A 20,436-nucleotide genomic window follows, 5' to 3' on the forward strand; every position below is an offset into this window, starting at 1 on the left:
AACTTATGTAGGGAGGATCCATTTTCATTAGGTATGTTGTGAATGGTTGTTTATATTAACTTTGTCATAGTGCCTAAAGTTTGGTATAGGGCGGTTACTCAACAAATCTAAATAAACATATTACTTGCCAAAAGCCACATGGTGAATCAGTGGCAGAGCTGGGATTAGAAGTCAGGGTCCTGACACCCAGTCCTGGGTTTTGACCATTATAAATACACATTTAAAAAACAAAACCACATGCCCTCTACCAACCATGTCCACTAACTCTATGAATCAGAGATAGAGATTATGGGAACAAAAACACTATTTCAAATTACTGTTTGTTTCCTATTTTGTAGAATGAGTTGCCAGATGGATTAAACAAGAAACGTCTACAAGCCTTACTGAAAGGATTTGGAGAATATCCAGCAAAGTGCAGGTGGGTGTGGGCAGATTTAAAATCTCTTTTGCTGTACTGATTTATCACAGGAAATTTTCTTTTCTAAATCTACATTTTACTTGCAGGATGTTTGTTTGGCGTGCCTTACTACAACTTCCTGAAAACTACTTAGCATTTAGTAGCCTAATAGATAAAGGTATCCATTCTGCATTTGTGCACCTAAAGGACGAATACCCCATGAAAAGTAGGAAACTGTTGAGAGTCTTACAAAGGTAAATTTATGTGAACGTTCATTGATGTTAAACCATCTGAGTGGGACCATGTCTGTGGAAGGTTGGTTTATTTTGCAAAAATTAAGCCCCACATAAAGTAGTACCTTCTTATTACACCAAAGTCGTTCTTATTTAGCAGTTTTCTGGTTGGTATGTTTTATGACTATACATGCTTTCAGTTTATAAAATATTTCCTGTTACCTCTATGAGAGAGTTAATTGTTCCCTACTCTTCTGCCTAGTTGTTCATGGAATGCCACAGTGTTTCTTGCTATTCTTCAGTGCTGTTTAACATCATAAATTTCAGATGCCTTATAACATTTTGTGCTGTGATAACCAAGCATGATTTTCTTCCTCTGTACAGATATTTTCTAAGTACTTGTTCGTCTTTATATACAGGACCTTATCTGCTTTAGCTCATTGGTCTGCTATCTTTGGTGAGACACCATACATTCCTCTGCTAGCCTTCCCATTTGTAAAATTATTTCAGAACAACCAGCTGATCTGCTTTGAAGTTGTTGCTACTGTAATAGGTAAGCAAGGATTTTTATCACATACGTAACTTATTTAGTTTCCCCAAATTTGCGTTGCTTGAAACAAAGTGGTGTGCATGAATTCTCTTATAGGTCACTGAGGAGTTCATTTACTGTTTTAAAATGTATAAAAGGCATCCACCAGGAAGTATGATAAAATGCAGCTGTTGCAAAAAATAAATAAATCATAGCTTACAAACAATTTAACTTCCTTATATTGACTTTTAATAGGCATCTTTATCAATTTATCTTATCAGTATCTTTTAAGTCTAATCAGTAAAAGAACACTTATCCAATACAATTTTGTTGTCTTGTTAATCCTTTAAATTCTGGCTTGAGACCTGGTGTGACAGTAGTCAGAAGAAATACCCGTCTCAGTTTAAAATATTTATTGTACTAAGCTGGAGTTATCACTTGATTAGGACAGCTAGCATTTAGTAGCTTGGCTTCTGAAGAAAAATAGTAAATTTAAAGTATCTTGCACTGAAATTAGTCATTGCAGCTGCTGCAAAGTGCACACATAGCATAGAGTAACCTTTCATAAAAACCCATTTTGCAGAATACATAGTTTGGTTGCAAAATAAGTATCCAGATTTGGTCCTAACAGGTTAAAAATATTTTGATGCTCAGTGACCCAACCATAAAAGCTCATTACAATGGGATTAAAAAGAACATCTTTGTATTAAGAATATAAGAGTGACCATACTGAGTCAGACCAATGGTCCATCTACCCCAGTATCCTTTATTCTGACAGTGGCTAGTGCCAGATGCTGCAGAGGGAATGAACAGAACATGCAATTTTGAGTGATCCATCCTCTGTCATCCAGTCCCAACTTCTGTCAGTTGGAGCTTTAGGAACCACCTGGGGCATGAGGTTGCATTCCTGACCATCTTGGCTAGTAGCCATTGATTGACCTGTCCTCCATGAAATTATCTAATTCTTTTTGGAACCATGTTAAACTTTTGGCCTTCACAACATTCCATGGCAGCGAGTTCCATAGGTTGACCATGTGTTGTGTGAAGAAGTAAATATATACATTGAATAACAGATATATGTGTAGTAGAGATATTATAAAACAAAACCTCTGTTTAGTGGGTCTGCAGATTATAGAACGTTGAATTTGTAAATAATGTAATGTAAGTATATGAATCAAAGTGGAAGGAACATCATTTGAAAAGTAAGATGATTTCAGTAGTGTGCCATCCCTCAGTGTCAGAGGGATTAAGCTACAAGTGGTTTGTTTTATTCCTTTTGTAGTTAATTGGTGTCAACACTGGTTTGAGTATTTTCCTAATCCTCCAGTCAATGTCCTTAGTATGGTGGAAAATATCTTGGCACATCATGACAAAGAATTGCTTCAACATTTAATAAACTACAATGTGACTTCACAGGTAAAACTCCAACGTAGCTTCATAGTTTATATATAACTGTACATAAATGGCAGTGTTCAAAGGCCTCATTTTAGTTTATACCTTTATTTGCTCATTAAATGAATTCAGAGTAAAATGTGTACTTATAGGAGTATAAAGAACATATGATCATTTGCCTGCAGCTTATCCTGTTGCATTACATCATGTGTCTCCTTACACATGCTTTTAGTAGGACTTAAAGTTGCCCTTTCTTGCAATCGTATAGATTCAGAAATCTATCCGGGAAAATTATAAATCCATGTTTTATATAATTTTATCTTGGTTTTTAAAATAAACACAATTGTGGTGACTGAATTCAGTGAACAGATACAGTAACATAAAACAAATATTTAATTAAGCTAATATATACAGTTAATTTATATATTACTAATTATCTAGTCACTAAGAAAGTAAATGAAAGAGAAGAAAGTAAGAATGAGAGAGGTAAGAAATATATTTATGTAACCACATCTAGTTCATCAGTTGTATATGGTGAGGACCTTATCTTTGTATGTTTTGGTATAGTTCTAATGTGCTGTGTATTTACAAGTAGATAAAATCTCAACATCAGATAGGAAAGGTCCCCCTACACATTCAGATTTGTCTTCCTTTGTAATATTTCTATGATGGGAACTGAGAAGCTCTACTAATGGATTATTTTATTAATTTTCCCAATTAATTTAGCTATATGCCTGGCCTCTTCTAGAAACATTGTTCTCTGAGGTTCTAACAAGAGAAGAATGGCTGAAAGTGTTTGATAATATCTTTTCCAACCATCCTTCATACTTTCTCATGGTGGTTGCTGCCTATATCATATGTTCCAGAGCTCCTTTGCTTCACTGTAATCAAACAGAGGACTTTGAGGTAAACATCTCACTATGTAAGTTAGAGCCTTGCCTACCTATATTAGGTAGTTCAGAACAGTATAGTGTATAATATTTATTTTTAGAGAGCTTAGAAAGAAAAGTTACAGTTGAATGTTAGTTATACTGTGCCAGTTTGACCAATGTCCTCTAGTATCTGATATATTCACTGTGGAATGAATAAAATATTAATCAATTTACTGCACTTGGTTGTGTGGACAAAGAGGAATATAAAGAAACTTAAGACCTTGCAGAAATTCTTTTGTTGCCTAGGAAAATGTTTTTTAAATATGGAAAATTCATTATGCATTAAACTATTCTTTGTTTTCTGGTTCTCTTTCTGGACACAGGATTGACATCTGTATGTTAGGACAATATAAAGTGGTTCTGGCATTTTGATGCTTCGTTATTTTGCCTTCTAAAATGCAAGCACAGTGAGGCAGTCTTGGTTGACTTCCTCTCAACTAAAATGAAAATATTTTATTGTACCTCTGAAGTTATGGAGAGCATTGGGGGAAGAAAATCATTCTTTATATGGAAAAATCTCCATTTGCAAATATTAGGGCCTAATTTTGCAGACGCACATGTGAGTAATTGATTACTCATGTGGGTAAAATTCTTCTCATGTGTATTGCAGAATTGAGGCCATAACTCATGAGCAGAGTTGAAAGCACTTCTTGTCCTTCTTTCACTCAGTATGGCAAAAAGATATATACATATAGGAGAGAGGGCAGACTAACATTCCTAGCATTTGGAGTAAAGGGAGTGAAGCAGAGGTAGTTCTTTCAGGATTTAGTGGTTTGGGTTAAGCCAATTGAGCCATTATTTATTTATGTATTATATTAACTAGTGGTGCCAGGATGACAACATTTTCTTTTAATCAGCTTTTAGCATACAGAATTAACTAATATGTTTACATACCTATTGGGAAAGTATAGTGACTTGTTCAACTTTTTGTAGGATTTAAAATGAAATCTTTTTCTTATAGTATTTCTTCCATCATCGAAACAATCTGGATATTAATGTTGTGATTAAAGAAGCCTATCATCTTATGGAAGCTACCCCGTCAGACATCCATCCACAACGTATGCTTGATGACTTCATACCACTTACAAAGAGCCAGTACCCAGTATTTAATAAATACCCCAAGTTTATTGTGGATTATCAGACTCAGGAGCGAGAGAGGATCAGACAGGATGAAATAGAATACTTACGAGAAAGGTATTCATGGGAAAATAGAAGGAAACCTTAAAATTAGGAGAGGGGGAAGATATCTATAGAATTTACTGGAAACTAAAGTGATGCTAGGGTTGCCAACTTTCTAATCGCACAAAACTGAACACCCTTCCCCTACCCCAAGTCCCCATCCCTACCCTCTCCCTTTTTCGAGGCCCCTGTCCCTCGCTGACACCATCCCTCTTCCCTCCGTCACTTGCTCTCTCCCACCCTCACTCATTTTCACAGGGCTGGGGCAGGGGGTTGGGATGCGGGATGAGGTAAGGACTCTGGGGTGGGGCCAGAAATGAGGGGTTGCATGGGGGGTGAAGGCTCTGGCTGGTGGGGGTGGGCTCTAGGGTTGGGCTTGGGATGAGGGGTTTGCGGTGCAGGAGGGAGCTCCAGGCTGGGGCTGAAGGGTTCGGAGTCCAGGAGGGGGCTCAGGGCTGAGGCATGAGGTTGGGCTGTGGGAGGGGGTGTGGGCTCCGGGAGGGAGTTTGGGTGTGGGCTAGTGCTCAGGGCTGGGGCAGGGGGTGAGGGGTGTGGGCTCCAGGTGGCACCTCAGGCAGCTCCCAGGAAGCAGCTGGCATGTTCCTCTGGCTCCTTGGTGGAGGCATGGCCAGGCAGCTCTGCATGCTGCCCCCGTCCTCCGGAGCTCCCATTGGCCACGGTTCCCAGAGCAGGAGCAACATGCGGAGGCCCCATGGCTGCCTAGGAGCTGGGGAGACATGCCGGCCGGTTCCAGGGAGCCATGCAGAGCTGGGCATGGAGCCTGCCAGCCCCATGCCAACTGAACTTTTAACAGCCCAGTCACCAGTGCTGACCGGAGCTACGAGGCTTCCTTTTTGACCAGGTGTTCCAGTAGAAAACTGGACACCTGACAACCCTAATGAAGACTAGAAAAAGGGAAATGTATGTGCTTGGGAAAGGACAGAATGGTTAGAGAAATAGATAAAAAAGTAGATTTACACCTTACCTTTTGATGGCTCTGCTTGGCCTGTTGGATTTTTTAGTTAAATGGATTAGCCAGCATTAATTGCTGAAGTAATGTTAAGCTTAAAATCAACCTGTTTGTTAGTTCTCTGAAAACACCTAGGTCAAAATTTTCAAACTTGAGTGCTAAAGTCAGGCACATAAATCCACATTAAGATGGCAAAGTAAAAGTGAGATGACTTCCAGAGATGCTGAGAATTCTCTGCTCTCCATTGAAATCAGCAGGAACCGTGGATTTTCAGCACCTGAAAATTAGGTCAGTTTCACTTAAGCATCTAAATAAGGCTTTTAGTGCCTGACTTCAGTCACCCAGGTTTGAAAATTTTGATTTTAGCAGATAAGCCATTTTATAGTTAAACTAATCTGAAATTCTCTTGCAAATAGAAGGCAGCTGCAAAATGTTGCTTCAGTAGCTACATGTCTTCAACAGCCTGAGAAGTGCTAGTATCTATTTCGGCACTTGGAGAGTACTATTCCTTTTACCATCTATGCAGCTGGAAGCTATATAAGCCAATCAGCTTCATCCTCTTGTCATAGTTCTCATTTTCTATTATAGATCTCTTTTTGCGCTATAGCCAATTTACTTTAGAAGACATGATCCAAACTACTTCATCACTGGGCAATTTGAGCACAGACATAGATTTTATAATAATGTTAATACTTTTCCAATATATGACCAGAAGTTTTTACTACCTGAATAATTTCTTGAAATCTATTTTGGTTTCTATGGTAATATATAAAAAAAATTTATGCAGACAATTAGTTCACGAAATAGAAGCTAAAGCAGTACAGCGAAAAGTTGAAGATGAGGCCTGGTATCGGAAGCAAGAACTGCTTCGTGAGGCTGAAGAACAGAGGAGAAAAATTTTGCTGCAAGAAGAGGAAAAACTGGCAGATCAAAGACAGAGGTATTAGTAGAACCATGGCTACAGCACCCTGCTATTAAATATTTTATCACAAGTAGGGACAGAGATGGCCATAGGGTGACCAGAGGTCCCGATTTTGGGGGCTTTTTCTTATATGGGCACCTATTATCCCCACCCCCATCCCGATTTTTTACACTTGTGATCTGGTCACCCTAGATAGCCACCATTTTGTTCAAATTGTAATATGCGGAAGCAGCGCGGTCTAGTGGGTAGGGCACTGGTCTGGGAATCAGGAAATCGGGATTCTGTTCCTGGTTCTGCCATTGACCTGCTCTGTGACCGTGGGCAAGTCACATACGTCTCCAGTCTCACTTTTTCTCTTCCCAAACCGCTTACGTACCTGCCTCTTTCACTATGTGTTTGTGCAGTGGAGCTTCAATTTCAGTTGTTGCCTTTAGCTGCGACTGTGATAGAAGTTATTTATGTTAATGAGGGTGCATATTCTCAAATTTCTATTGGCGGTTTTTTAATTGGCTTTTTTTTTTATTGAGAGTTGTGGACTAAAGGGGTTAAGTGACTTTCCTTATCTACTAATGAATGAGGAGTACAATTCTGGTCAGGAGGTGGTGTAATATTATTGTGAATTTCTCTCAACAAACTAAAGTGCCTTTTTTTTTTTTTTAATTGACACCAATAGTGTAGAATTGATGGGACTTTTGTGGGAAATGGGGCGAGAGTGCCACTCTTTGGATTTAAATTTGTCTTATAACAGTGCAGTTTTCATTTCCAAAACAAAACTATTATGTCAAGAGTTAAAGAGAGTAGTTCATGACAGGTAATGGTTAACTATTATGGAACATCACACTCTTCAGTGTCAGCCTTCCACCAGTAAAGGTTTATTCGTTCCTATTTTATTTTTGTTTTGAAGACTAACAGCTGTGAAAAGAGAGTTGAAAGTAAAGGAGCTGCAGCTATTGGATGCTGCAAGAAGGCGTTTCCTGAAACATCAGCAGGATCAGCGTCAAACAGAGCTAAAACGTCTGGATGATGAAATTGCAAGAAAGGTTTGTTTTCCTCATCTAAGCAATATTTCCTCCAATGTTTATTACGAGAAGTAAATAAGAAAAAATTCATAACTTATGATAGCTAATGAAACCAATTGTAGCATGTTTTGTGAAACAAGATGTATTTAGCCAAAGTTGGGCAGTTGTCTGATTCATTTATATTTATATAGTTTAATTTGGCACCTGCTGCTGTCCACACAGTATACTTAAATTAGCAAAATTTCCTGAGAAAAGCCAGATTGATCCAAATATTGGCATTGCTGAAAAATGAAGTGAGCTGCCTAAGGTTCTGAACCTACTAACTGGAGTATTTTAAAATGTATGTGTGTGCAGGGAAAGGAAAGGAAAGATGGTGGTAAAGAAAAAACAACATTTCCATTTTGGGGTTTTTATGTGTATATTTCTTTCCTTTAGGTGTCCATGAGAGAGCGAGAAACAGCTGCTACTGTGCAAGATGTAGAAGTGCGGCAAATGGAACTTGAATCCCAAAGACAGCTTTTTGAACAGGTACATGGCAATGAACTACATACAGTCTCTTGGGTTATTTCTATATATTTTTTGTTAAATTTTTAAAATGTGCACAGAAAAAACAAATTATACATCTCAAATATATTAATCATTTGCTACCTAATCTTAGCTATACTTGAAATACTGAATTATAGATGATATGAATGCTTAAAATATAAATGAAGTATTTGTATTACATAACTTACAAACAAACAACATTTGTTTATAAAAATCCAACTAGTTAAAGTATTGAAATAAGATAAAGAATAGAAGCAAAATTCAGAGGAGGAGTATAGAGACGGAAGGAAGTGGATATAGAGGAAGGAGAGGCAAGTGGTGGGCTTCATGCATTTAACCAGATCATTCAGATACTTCCAGGAAAACATCTCATGTTTCTGAAAATTTTTTTTAGATATTTGTTACCGTATACAATTCTTTCCTTGGTGGCCAAGTTTACGATGTCTATGCTCCAGTCTTCAAATACTGGTGGTTTTTGGATTTCCGTTTTTGTAGTACTAATCTTTAGGTAATTGTGAGCTTTTTCAGATGTATTCAGCTTCCAATCAACATACGTTAGGTTTAGTTTGTAATACAATTTTATTTGATAGGAAAAAATTAACTGCAATTAAGTTCTTCCCAAAACATACAGGTATAGGAGCATTTTTAGAGCATATGGGTTAAGTGTGCATTTTTTTCACTTATTGCTACATGTTTTGAATAGTTGGAGTGGGGTCCAATGCATCTTCCATGTGATTTTTCTGCTGGATTAATCTTAAGTGGAGGTCCAAGGAACAGTTCAGAGCACTGACTAAAATTTGTTTTCATTGGTTAGGAGAGAATAATTGGCCTAGTTCCTTCTCCCATCTCTTTTTTAGGGAATCTGTGTTTAATTCAAACTCGCAGGCCAAGTGTGCACATGATGTTGCCATAGGTCTTGGCAATCTGGATAATATCTGGAGAAATGAAAGCAGTTCAGGAGGGTCATGGGTGGCGCAGGCATCAGGGCCAAACAGATCAGAGATGGCATGTTTTAGTTGCATATATTGCCATTCCTTCTTAATCTCTAGCTTGAACCTTTCTTTTGATGTTGTAAAAGGGAGGAAGGTATCATTTACATTAAATTGACTGATGGTCAGAATCCCTTTCCTAATCCAGTCTGGAGTTGCGTGTACAGAGTTTTACGTTACCCCAGATAGAGGCCCTAATATGTAGAAGGGGATGACTTTTTTAAATTTAGTGGACATAATATGCCAATTATTTTTGGCTGCCACAATAGTTTGGTAAATGCTCTTTAGGGAATTGGTAGTAATCTGAGGGCAGTGCATTGGAAAGGGGTAAAGGAGCAACAAATTCTGCTTCCAGCCGGAGACAGCCCAGGGTTCTACACCATGAGGGAATGAGCCACTATGCTGCTTGGCTAAAATTATTGTCTGGTAAAGTTCAAAGCTGGGAAATCTAAAACCACCTGTCTTGACAGGGAGCTGTAATCTATGTAGGAGATTCTGGGTTTGTTACCAACGTCCCACAAGAGGGACCTGACCATGGTGTTGATTTTGGTAAAATAAAAGGGAGGAATATGGAATTCAGAATAAAAATGATCTTGGGAAGAGCATTCATTTTGATTATTTATTTTTCCTGAAAGTGAGAGAGAGCGAGCGTGCCTGCCATCTGTTTAAACTGTTTGTTAACTGCATGATTAATGGGGCTAGATTAACCTTGACTATGCTTTTAATTCCCTTAAGGAACAGGTACCAAGATATCTGAGGTTTGTCTGTTGCCCTCTAAAGCTTGGCGTACACTGGACTTTCGTCAGTAAAACTGTTGTCGTTCAGAGGAGTGAAAACACACACACACACACCCCAAACGACAAAAGTTTTACCAACAAAAGTGCCGGTGTAAACAATGCTTTGTCAGCGGAAATGCTCACCTGCCAACAAAGCTGACACTGCTCATTAGGAGTGGAAGTTTTTTGTCGGTGGCAGAGCTCTCTCCTGCTGACAAACAGCGGGCGGCTATGCTGTGCACCTTTTAGCAGCATGGCTGTAGCAGCACAGCGGTGTTGCTAAAAGGTGCATAGTGTAGACATAGCCTAAATCTCCCTATAGGAGGTCACTTCCAACTAGATCCAGTGAGATCTTCATTGCTTCTGATTTATCCCAATTTATCTTGTAGCCAGAGAATTTACCAAAATTGTCTATTGTTTGTGGAATATTTGGAAGAAACTTGTTTTGAATGATTGTTCCTTTGCAGTTCCCAAATTCCATTTGATTGCTTTGGTGAGATTGGGGAGAGGGGAGTGAGAGAGAGAAAAGCCTCTTTCTTTAATTAAAAAGTGTCAGTGGCACCTCAGGACTGCTGCTTTGTGCCATTTTTTTTCTTCATGTACATACAAATGTAACTTTGTGAAGAGGATTACTGAGGAAAAAGTTACCATCAGTATAAATTAGTCTAAAAATAATGCTGTTCCTCTTTGCAACTCCTGTGTTAGTCTACAATATCCTGATGTTTACTGAAGCAATGCAGTGATACTCAGACCTCAGTGGTTCAGGAGCTAACTTAGTGATCAATATTACCCAAAAGAGCCACAGTAGTGTGAATTCATTGTTGCATTTATTATAGTACTATATATTCGTATTTAAACAGTGTGACCGGGGAAATATTTAGTCATTATATAAATATAATTCTCACAGCAGAATGACTGGCCAAGTGTTATTTTATCAGTTACAGTTGGTTAATAACATAGTAAAAGCATCCTGATTGGTTAATAATTTAGATCAGTTAATAATTAAATCACACAGTCCTCTCAATATCATGTGTGGCAAAAAGCCACAGGAGATACATTAAAGAGCCACTTGAATTCTCAGGCCTCAGTCTGTGTATAAAATTGTCAGTAGCATTACTAAAAAAAAAAGGGGATGGGTAAATTTTTATGGAAAAGGAATATTTTTCTTTCAAAATGTCTTCATTAGTACTGTTCATAAAGCAGTTTCTATTCTGTAATCCTGCTATAAAAATCAGAAAAGGACTCTTCTGGGTTTTAAAATATTTATTGCTTAAAGATAGAAAGTCAGTTTCACATGACAAGTGGCTTTCCGCCTGTTGAAAAATGCTGCTGCTAGCGGGTAGCTTTAGAAATGCCAATTTTAGTTACAAAGATTGAGACAGGTTTTCAAAAGCCACCTATGCCCATCTTGAACCCATGTGAAGCCCAACTTGCATGCACATAAGTGGTCTTCTGAAAAATCTGACCAGTTATTTTCAAATGCACCTCCACATCACTTGTATGTGATAAGAAATACTTCTTGTCATGAAATTTCAAAATCTGTGCGGAGCGCAATGGGGTTAACTGTCTTTAAGGGTTCACTTATTAAATATACTGTCAGCTGCAGTGTGCGTGTTTGTGGCTACGCAACACAAGCCAGTCTAAACCTATTTATACTCAGTATCTGTAAAGTCAGCAGCTTAAGGAATTAGCCTTATAACGATCAGGACCTGCAGGATAAGAGGGTAGTGCTTATTTAACTAACTGGTCCATTTTAGAAAAGGATACTGAGAGTCAGGATTTCTAGCTGTGCTACTGACTTGTATGGCCTTTAGCAAATCATTTAATTTCTCTGTGCCCTAGTTTACCATTGGGATAGTGGGTATGATGATATCTCTGTATCTCGCATTGGTGCTGTGAAACTTAATTCAAATTTGAAGTATTTTGAGATCCTTGGATAAAAGGTGCTATAGATGTACAACATGTTTACAATGGGCCTGGTTCATCACAATAGTATTCAGCTTTACTTTGGGGTAATTCCATTGAAGTCCATTGAATGGAGTTATGTCAGCATAAACTGTAGAATCACCTTGGTGACTTGGGGCAGTGTAAATGATAATATAGAGTGGATAAAGCAGTATGGGGGAGGGAGATACTCACGGTTGGTTATGAAATGTATTAGGGTGGGGTGTATTTGATATCCTTGAACATGTTCATTTCTGCAGTGAAGTTTTTAATATGAAAAAGCCGTAATTATCTTTAATGTATAGTATTAGCTTCATTATTGTATTTTTATGCACAACGGTTTTTACAGCAACTTGTCAAAAATCAAGAGACAGTGACACAGGAAGTAAAAGGGGAGATAGATGCCAGTCGAAGAAGGGCTGATCTTGAAGAACATCTAGTTCAGAGGTTGATAGAAATTGATCGGGATGAGGACCGTAAAGCACAGGTGGTAAGAAAATGGATTTAACTTGTATATTTGGAAGGAATGCCTCTTCCTGCAAACAAGCATGAAAATCTTTCAAAGAAAAGGAATTCTAATTTTTCGTGACAACTATACTTACTATATTTTGACCTTATGCAAAGAATCCCACTTTAAATGCTGTTCAGACAGTTGGAGTATATTGAAGTCCTGCTAGGCGCTGCTTGAGTGAAAGCTCTCCTTTGTCTTCCCCAGAGACTGGAAGATATACAAGAATTAGCATGACTCTTCTAGTAGATACTGCTGGTTCCCAGTTTATCTTTCTGTCAAGAATGTTGGATCTCAAGGCCACAAACATCTGGGTTTTGGTTCTTTGTGGACACAAGTGATGCTCTCTAAAGACTTGGTGGGAATCAGCAGGCAATTTAACTGTAGACCAGAGGTGGCCAACCAGTGACTCTGGTGCCACATGCGGCTCTTCAGAAGTTAATATGCGGCTCCTTGTATAAGCACCGACTCCAGGGCTGGAGCTATAGGCGCTAATTTTCCAATGTGCCGGGGGTGCTCACTGCTCAACCCCTAGCTCTGCCACAGGCCCTGCCCTCACGCCACTCCTTCCTGCCCCCTCGCTCCTCCCTCTCCCTCGCTCCTCCCTCTCCTCTCCCCCCCCAGGCTCCTGCATGCCAGGAAACAGCTGATAGAGAGGTGTGGGGAGGGAGGGCTGCCAGTGAGTGGAAGGCGCTGGGAGTGGGGAGGTGGGGGGTGGGAACTGATGGGGGGCTGCTGGCATATTACTGTGGCTCTTTGGCAATGTACATTGGTAAATTCTGACTCCTTCTCAGGCTCAGGTTGGCCACCACTGCTATAGACATTGACTTCCAAATTACAGCACTCAACAAATGCATCCAGCTAGGCATTACGAACTTGTTTGGGTTTTCAAGCTCAGAACTCTTAGCAGCACAGTTGAAAGACAGTTGAAGCTTACCCACTGTCCCAGTGCTTAGCAACTGTCTCTGTAGTTTGTCCAGAAATAATCATATACGTTTGAACTTTTTTAATCTGCCTTCAATTTTGTGGGTGCAGTTAACTGTGGGTAGAAATGGTAGTAGTATGTAGGTGTCTGATTTAATTGTACTTGCAAATCAGGTAAATATTTCAATGTTAGCAAAATGGCACCCCTAAAATATTAAAGGTTCAGTTAAGCCTTCTTTAAAATATGCCCCATGTATAAATAAGAAGATAGCAGAGGTGAGAGATAAGCAAAGGGAGAGGCTTGTAAAGAAACAATTTGCTGTAGGGTATAAAGGGGAGCTCTACTCCAGCGATAATTCTCTGGCACCTATTGTTGGTAAAGATCTTTAACAATGGCAGTGAAATAAATTTAAGTTTGAATGGAGAACGTTGTTATTTATCTGTAGTTGGATACAGTGCTAAAGTTAAAGTAAGTGCATTTCGCTGATCACTTTTTCTTAGCTGGCTGAAGAAAGTTTAGCAAAAGCTGATCAGAAGTGCGTCGACACAGACTGGAGAATCCAAGCCTTGTATAAACAAAGATGTGATGATCTGGACCGCGAGTCACATTATGAACAGATAGCTAAACTTCTTCATGACAACAGAGTAAAAGAAGCAGAGTTGCTGAAAGCAATGAAGGCAGAGGAGGATAAAAGGGTAACATGTTTTTGCATTTCTGGGGAGATGACGTGCAAAAGACAAAAGCGTGTGGCTGTGGCATGGTGCAGAATGGAAAGTCAAAAGGTTTTTATCAAAAATGTGTCCCCCAAAATTTGTTTTTTTACCTTAATGTCTTTTCCCTGATTTTGCTGGTCAACTAACAGTGTATAGCTAAACTCAATGTTTTTCCTAGTCTAGGCCCAGAATAATATCGTTTACCTCCCTTTAGCTGCCTCAAGAGGACCCTGGTGAGCATCAGCAATAGCTCTTCTCAAAAGTAGAAAACATTAACTCAGTGTCTTACTGCCATTTTTTGTGTTAATTAATGATGGTATGTAATTTGAAATCATTCAAACGGCTTTCTGTGAAGCTTGCTTTTTGCACGTTGCACTTTTATCGAAAGTGTACTGAAATGTGTCTGTTGTATAGTGGGAAGAAGTTACAGAGAAAAGAGCTCAGCTGGAAGCAGAGCAGCTAGCTGTTGCTGCTTTGGACGCACGGAGGAAGCAGTTCTTAGAAGATGAAATGAACGATGCAATAGAACTGGCTGAAAAGCTACAAAGTGAAGATGGCTATTTTGGTGAGCATACAATATAGTACTTCCATCTACAGTGTACATGACATGGATATTACACTAACTCATCTATGTAAATATTTTTATCAATATAAAAATGTAGGACTGGAGGGACCTCGATAGGTCATCTAGTCCAGTCCCCTGCACTGAGGCAGGACTAGGTATTATCTAGATCATCTCTCCAATGATGGAGATCCCACAACCTCCCTTAGGTAATTTGTTCCAGTGCTTAACTACCCTTACAGTTAGGAAGTTTCTCCTAATGTCCAACCTAAATCATCTTTGCTGGAATTTAAGCCTATTACTTCTAGTCCTGTCCTCTGTGATGAGCAGAAGAATTTTTCCTTATCCTCTATAAAACAACCTTTTATGTACTTGAAGACTGTTTATCAAATGCCCCCTCAGTCTTCTCCAGACTAAAAAACCCAATTGTTTCAGTCTTTCCTTGTAGGTCATGTTTTCTAGACCTTCAGTTGTTTTTGCTACTCTCCTCTGGACTTTCTCCCAATTTGTCCACATCTTTCCCAAAGTGTGGTGCCCATATTTGGACACAGCATTCCAGTTGAGGCCTTATCAGTATTGAGTAGAATGGAGGAATTTCTTCTTATGTCTTGCTTACAACACTCCTAATATATCCCAGAATGATATCCACTCTTTTTGCAACAGTATTGCATTGTTGACTCATATTTAGCTTGTGATCAACTGTAACTCCCAGATTCTTTTCTCCAGTACTCCTTCCTAGGCAGTCATTTCCCATTTTGTATTTGTGCAGCTGATTATTCCTTGCTAAGTGTAGTGCTCTGCATTTGTCCTTATTGAATTTCATCCTGTTTATTTCAGACCATTTCAGCAGTTTGTCAAGATCATTTTGAATTCTAGTACATGCCAGATATCCATCCATAAGACTGAAAATAGGGCCAAACTTTTAAAAGACCTTTATTTGGTCTCCTCCATCAATTGCAAACACAAATAACAACATTTAGAAGCTAATTTACTTCTATACGTAGTTAAGAATCTAAATTCTGCAGTGGGCACCCACAGTTGATTTCCACCCACAAAAATGAACCCCTACTTTATATTGTTTTAAATGTTTGTTGGGTTTGTAAATAAACTGAATGAGAGGGCGTAGCGTTCTTTAAATTTTCATTGAACCAGAAATGTTAAATTATGTTATAATAGAGCACTGTTTAAATAATAACTCCAGAAATTTTTTTAAAAAGTTTTTTCTTCCTCTGCTGTTTAAAAAACTATTGAGAGAGAAACACCAACAAAATGATCAGGCCCCACTCCTTATTACCTTACACACACACACACACACACACACACACACACACACACACACACACACACACACACACACACACACACACACACACACACACACACACACACACACACACACACACACACACACACACACACACACACACACACACACACACACACACACACAGTTTGTCCAAGTGAGGTCACAAGGGTAGCTTGCTGGAAGTGCCTAATTCACATAATGTGAACTAAATTTCAGTTGTCTTAGTCTTCTTACTCAAGGTGCCACCCCCTAAGACTACAAGTCCCAGTATGCAATATTCTATCCGTAAAAGCAGCAAAGAGTACATATATTCTATCTGTATCTTAATGGCTCATTTGTCATTAGTTTAGTCACTCATATTTTAAAAAATATTGCATTGTGGGACCTATAGTTTCTGAAAATCACAATTTAGTAAAATTGTGTAGTCTTGGCCCCACAGACTAACAATTTTTGTTATAAATTTTCCAATCCCTACTTAACTGGAGCTGCCTGCACACTAAATCTAGGGCCGTGTCTTCACAGTGACGAGTATCGGAGGGGTAGCCATGTTAGTCTGGATCTATAAAAGCAGCAAAGAATCCTGTGGCACCTTATAGACTATAAGGTACCACAGGATTCTTTGCTGTCTTCACAGTGAGTAACTACATGGCAAGCCAGGTGCAAATGTACAGCATGCCACCTTGCCATGCAGCAATATCCCATGCGAACACTGCTACAGCCCAGTGAAAGTCCCAAAGTGCAATTTAGCATACCATGCTTTCTAATCATATGCTATGCTTCACACCAGGACTGTTGCTGCACTGTTGCAGTGTTCACATGGGACATTACTGTGTAGCAAGGTGGCACTCTGTAGATTTGCACCCTGGCTTGCTGTGTAGTAATCCAATGTGAAGACATAGTCTTAGATTTAGTGTGCAGGCAGCTCCAATTAAGTAGGGGCTGGAAAATTGGCTTTTAATAACCATTAGCTATTCAATTCTTACAGTTTACAAAGAAACTTCTCTCCCTTTCCCACAGAGAGAGTGCGTGATTTAAAGCCTGGGTGTGTACAGCAAGATTTAAAATTCCAGCAGGTGCCAAGGGAAGCCCAACCCAAGTCAGGATATGTCTGTCTAAATGACTTATCTACAGCAGAGTCCTCAGCACACTGTAAGTTGCTAAACTTTGAAATAGTCTTTCTCTCACTTCTAATTTTGGAAGTATTACCTGGGCACCAAGGTGGGTGAATCAGTCTTTGGGAAATGTGCAGATTTATTTTTAATTGATTTCACACCTGAAAAATCCTTTTAAAAAACAGTACTTGTAAAGGCAGTAGGCAACTCAACTCTGCTGGATTATGAGAGATGCCTCTCGTGTTAGACCCAACTGTATCTTCATCCCATATTTGTATGGAATTTGCATTTCTATCTATGGCTTAAACACCATTTCATAGCTGTCTGTGGCTTTTCAGAGTGGAGAAAATGTAGAATTACCTGTCATTCAAATCATCTTGACAGGACTCATTTGTTGTGGCCAATAAATATCTAATCTAATTATCTCTAATTATCTATTCTGGGCTGGGTCTGCTTCTACAGCCAGTGAAAATGCTTGTTAAAAGCTATTCTTTAGTTGCACATCTTATTGGTGAAATCCTCCTAACACCACAGGAAACCTTGATACCTTTGAAACTTTAATAACACTTTAGCTTCTCCGTTTGCCACAAAGTGCAGCACAGTAATGATACATTTTGCAAAGGACCTAAAAGAACCCCTAGGAAGTAGGAGTTGCTCTCCACTTGTAGTATTAAGAGCTGTCTCCTGAGTAATCAAGGGACTGAACGAAGGAATAAAAGTGCAGTAATTGTCTTGTTATATATTAAAGACAAAGCCCTGCAGTATTATTCTCCAACAAGAAATAACTTTGTACTACTTTAGTCATGAAAAACCTGAATCTCATACAGGTCAGACTAGATCAGGGTGGGCAAATTGCGGCCCTCAGGCCGGATCCGGCTCGTCAGGGCTTTGGATCTGATCCGTGGGATTGCCATCCCTGTAGCGCTGCAGGCCCCGCACCACTCCCAGAAGCGGCCGGGACCATATTCCTGCAACCCGAGGGGATGGGAGGCAGAGGGCTCTGCACGCTGCCCTCGTCTGCAGGCATCGCCCCCAGCAGCTCCCATTGGCTAGGAATGCAGGCAAGAGCAGCATGTGGAGTTCTCTGCCCCTCATCCCCAGGGGCTGAAGGGACGTGATGCTGGCCACTTCCAGGAGCGGTGTGGAGCCAGGGCGGGCAGGCAGCCTGCCTGAGCCCCGCTGCTCGCCACTGCCACTGTGGAGCGACTCCAGGTAAGTGGCGCCAGGTCAGAGCCCACACCCCAAACACCTCTGCACCCCCTGCCCTGAGCCCCCTGCTGCACCTTGCCTGCATCCCACTCCCCTCCTGCACCCCAATCCCCTGCCCTGGCTTCCCAACCCCCTGCCCTGAGCCCCATGCCGCACCCCTCCTGCACCCCCAACCCCATCCTGAGCCCCCAACCCGTGCCGAGACCCCCTCCCGCACTCTGCACCTCTCCTGCCCTGAGCCCCCTCCCACACTCCGCACCCCCTCCTGCACCCTAACCCCCTGCCGTGAGCCCCCTCATACACCCTGCACTCCTCCTCCACCACAACCCCCTGCCTTGAGCCCTTCCTGCACACCGCACTACCTCCCGCACTCAAAACCCCTGTCCCAGCCCTAAATTCATGGCCTTGCATGCAATTTCCCCACCCAAATGTGGCCCTCGGGCCAAAAAGTTTGCCCACCCCTGCTGTAAATGTTCACTGTATAACTTGAACTTTGCAAACTCTAGATGCAAAGCATATTTGGGTCTGGTCCAACTCCTATGAAGTCAATGAAAAGATTCCCACTGATTTCAGTGGGCCTTGGGTAAGGCCCTAAAAGTGTAAGGCATTATTACAGATGTAATCAGTTTCATTTTATTATTTTTCCTATTCAGTGGTGCCTCTCACTGATTCAAATGACTCTTCCTCTGGTTTTAACCCTCCTCCTTGCACTGTTCATTGTGGTAATGAATCTGGCAGTTATCTTTAGCTCCAATGTATTTAACGTTAACTGCTAGCGTGTATCAGATACTTTACAGTAATAAGTTTAGATGGTTTATCTTCTCAACATACTGTAGTATGTTAATAAAATGTACCAATACCAAATGCCTTTGTAATTATGGTGAGGTTACATAATCAACACCAAAGAGTTAATTGTAATAGAATGCAGACCTATTTGGTGTGCTCTCCACAACTCCGCATATTTGCTTCAGGTAGTGATGGTTCCTTGTGGGTAACAGTTTTTCTATATAATTTATTTTTTAAGTATTTTACCAACTTTTCTTATGATAAATGACTGTACCTAGCCTGGTAAAACTAATTACATTTATTTTTCCCTATCTTACAAGCTATTACTTTACTTTTCAGTGTATAACTTTGGTGAGGGAAAGAGCGTGAAAGGGATTTATACAAATTGACTATTTGCTCATTACACAGTAGTTCAGTATGTTTCAACATAGATACCTCTGAATTATGTAAAAATAGATAACTGACATTTTAATGATCCTGAAATTCTTACACAGGGTTCTAGGTTAGTGATTGTAAAGAACTGTATTCTCCTACCTTTTTTTGTTTTGTTTTTAATTGGTTTTCTTTAAAAAAAATAATAAAATCAAACTCACAGGAGGAATTATACAAAACATACCCAATAAAATGAAAAAACTCAGATAGGGTGAAAGGGCTAGTTTTTGGCCTGAAAACTAGTTATTTTTCCAGATGAATAGTTAGACAAGAGGAAATACAGAGATTTTTAAACAATTTTCAGGTTTCCCTATGTGGCTATTTTCTGCACTGAAAACACATTCCAAGTGTGTTCAAACGTGCCAAAAATAAGCTGAACACTATTAAGGTTTCTTCAATAGAATTGGCTGTAGTTATAGGCATGTGGGGAGAGGGAGGAAGGGGAGAGATGGGAGTAGAGAATGTAACATATATAACACAAGAAAGCAAACATTTTACTGGGCTGTAGGGAACTTGACTCAACACTCACCTTTATGAAGGATCCAGTTTTATTGCAACAGAAGACTGACAGTTCTGTAAGATTTCCTGTGAGATTCTGCATATTACCCTGATGCAATAAGGATTCTTTGGAGACCAGGCTCCATGATAAATTATAAATAATACTACTACAGCAACTGTCAACTTCAAAGCACTTTTACAGACAGTCCTCAAAGGACTCCAATAAAGTAGGTATTATTCACGGTTTATAAAGGAGGAGACAGAGGCAGAGGTGTTAAGCAATTTATCACAAGGTGAGTATGTGTCAGAGACAAGATTAGAACTCAGGAGTTCATCACACAGTTATAAAGAATTTAAAAATAAAGTATGGCCAAACCACACTTTAATAACAACTCATCTGAGCATCCAAAGAAGCTTTACAAACATTAAAATCAATCCTCAACATCGTTATTAAGTAGGTACGAATTTTTACAGTAGAGCTTTACTAATGTGTACTCCTTACTGCGAACTCTGAAAATGACTGAATTTTACCAGCTAGTAAGTGAGCAAACAAAAGA

General features: G+C 39.7%; 1 protein-coding gene across 4 annotated transcripts in view; it reads left to right on the forward strand.

Annotated features, from left to right (window-relative positions):
• TBC1D31 (TBC1 domain family member 31) overlaps window positions 1-20,436 on the forward strand; it is a 42,529-nt gene that overhangs the window by 18,199 nt on the left and 3,894 nt on the right. For 3 of the 4 annotated variants that reach the window (XM_050940677.1, XM_050940679.1, XM_050940680.1), the window contains 13 exons: window positions 339-418; window positions 505-651; window positions 1,050-1,183; window positions 2,442-2,575; window positions 3,278-3,457; window positions 4,445-4,677; window positions 6,420-6,572; window positions 7,459-7,594; window positions 8,009-8,101; window positions 12,178-12,318; window positions 13,762-13,956; window positions 14,389-14,539; window positions 16,860-16,991. In XM_050940677.1, the coding sequence (XP_050796634.1) occupies window positions 339-418; window positions 505-651; window positions 1,050-1,183; window positions 2,442-2,575; window positions 3,278-3,457; window positions 4,445-4,677; window positions 6,420-6,572; window positions 7,459-7,594; window positions 8,009-8,101; window positions 12,178-12,318; window positions 13,762-13,956; window positions 14,389-14,539; window positions 16,860-16,991 (1,909 nt within the window). The remainder of the gene's footprint in view (window positions 1-338; window positions 419-504; window positions 652-1,049; window positions 1,184-2,441; window positions 2,576-3,277; window positions 3,458-4,444; window positions 4,678-6,419; window positions 6,573-7,458; window positions 7,595-8,008; window positions 8,102-12,177; window positions 12,319-13,761; window positions 13,957-14,388; window positions 14,540-16,859; window positions 16,992-20,436) is intronic. The other variant, XM_050940678.1, reaches the window with a different exon arrangement.

This window comes from Gopherus flavomarginatus, chromosome 2, assembly GCF_025201925.1.
Source record: "Gopherus flavomarginatus isolate rGopFla2 chromosome 2, rGopFla2.mat.asm, whole genome shotgun sequence".
NCBI lineage: Eukaryota > Metazoa > Chordata > Testudines > Testudinidae > Gopherus > Gopherus flavomarginatus.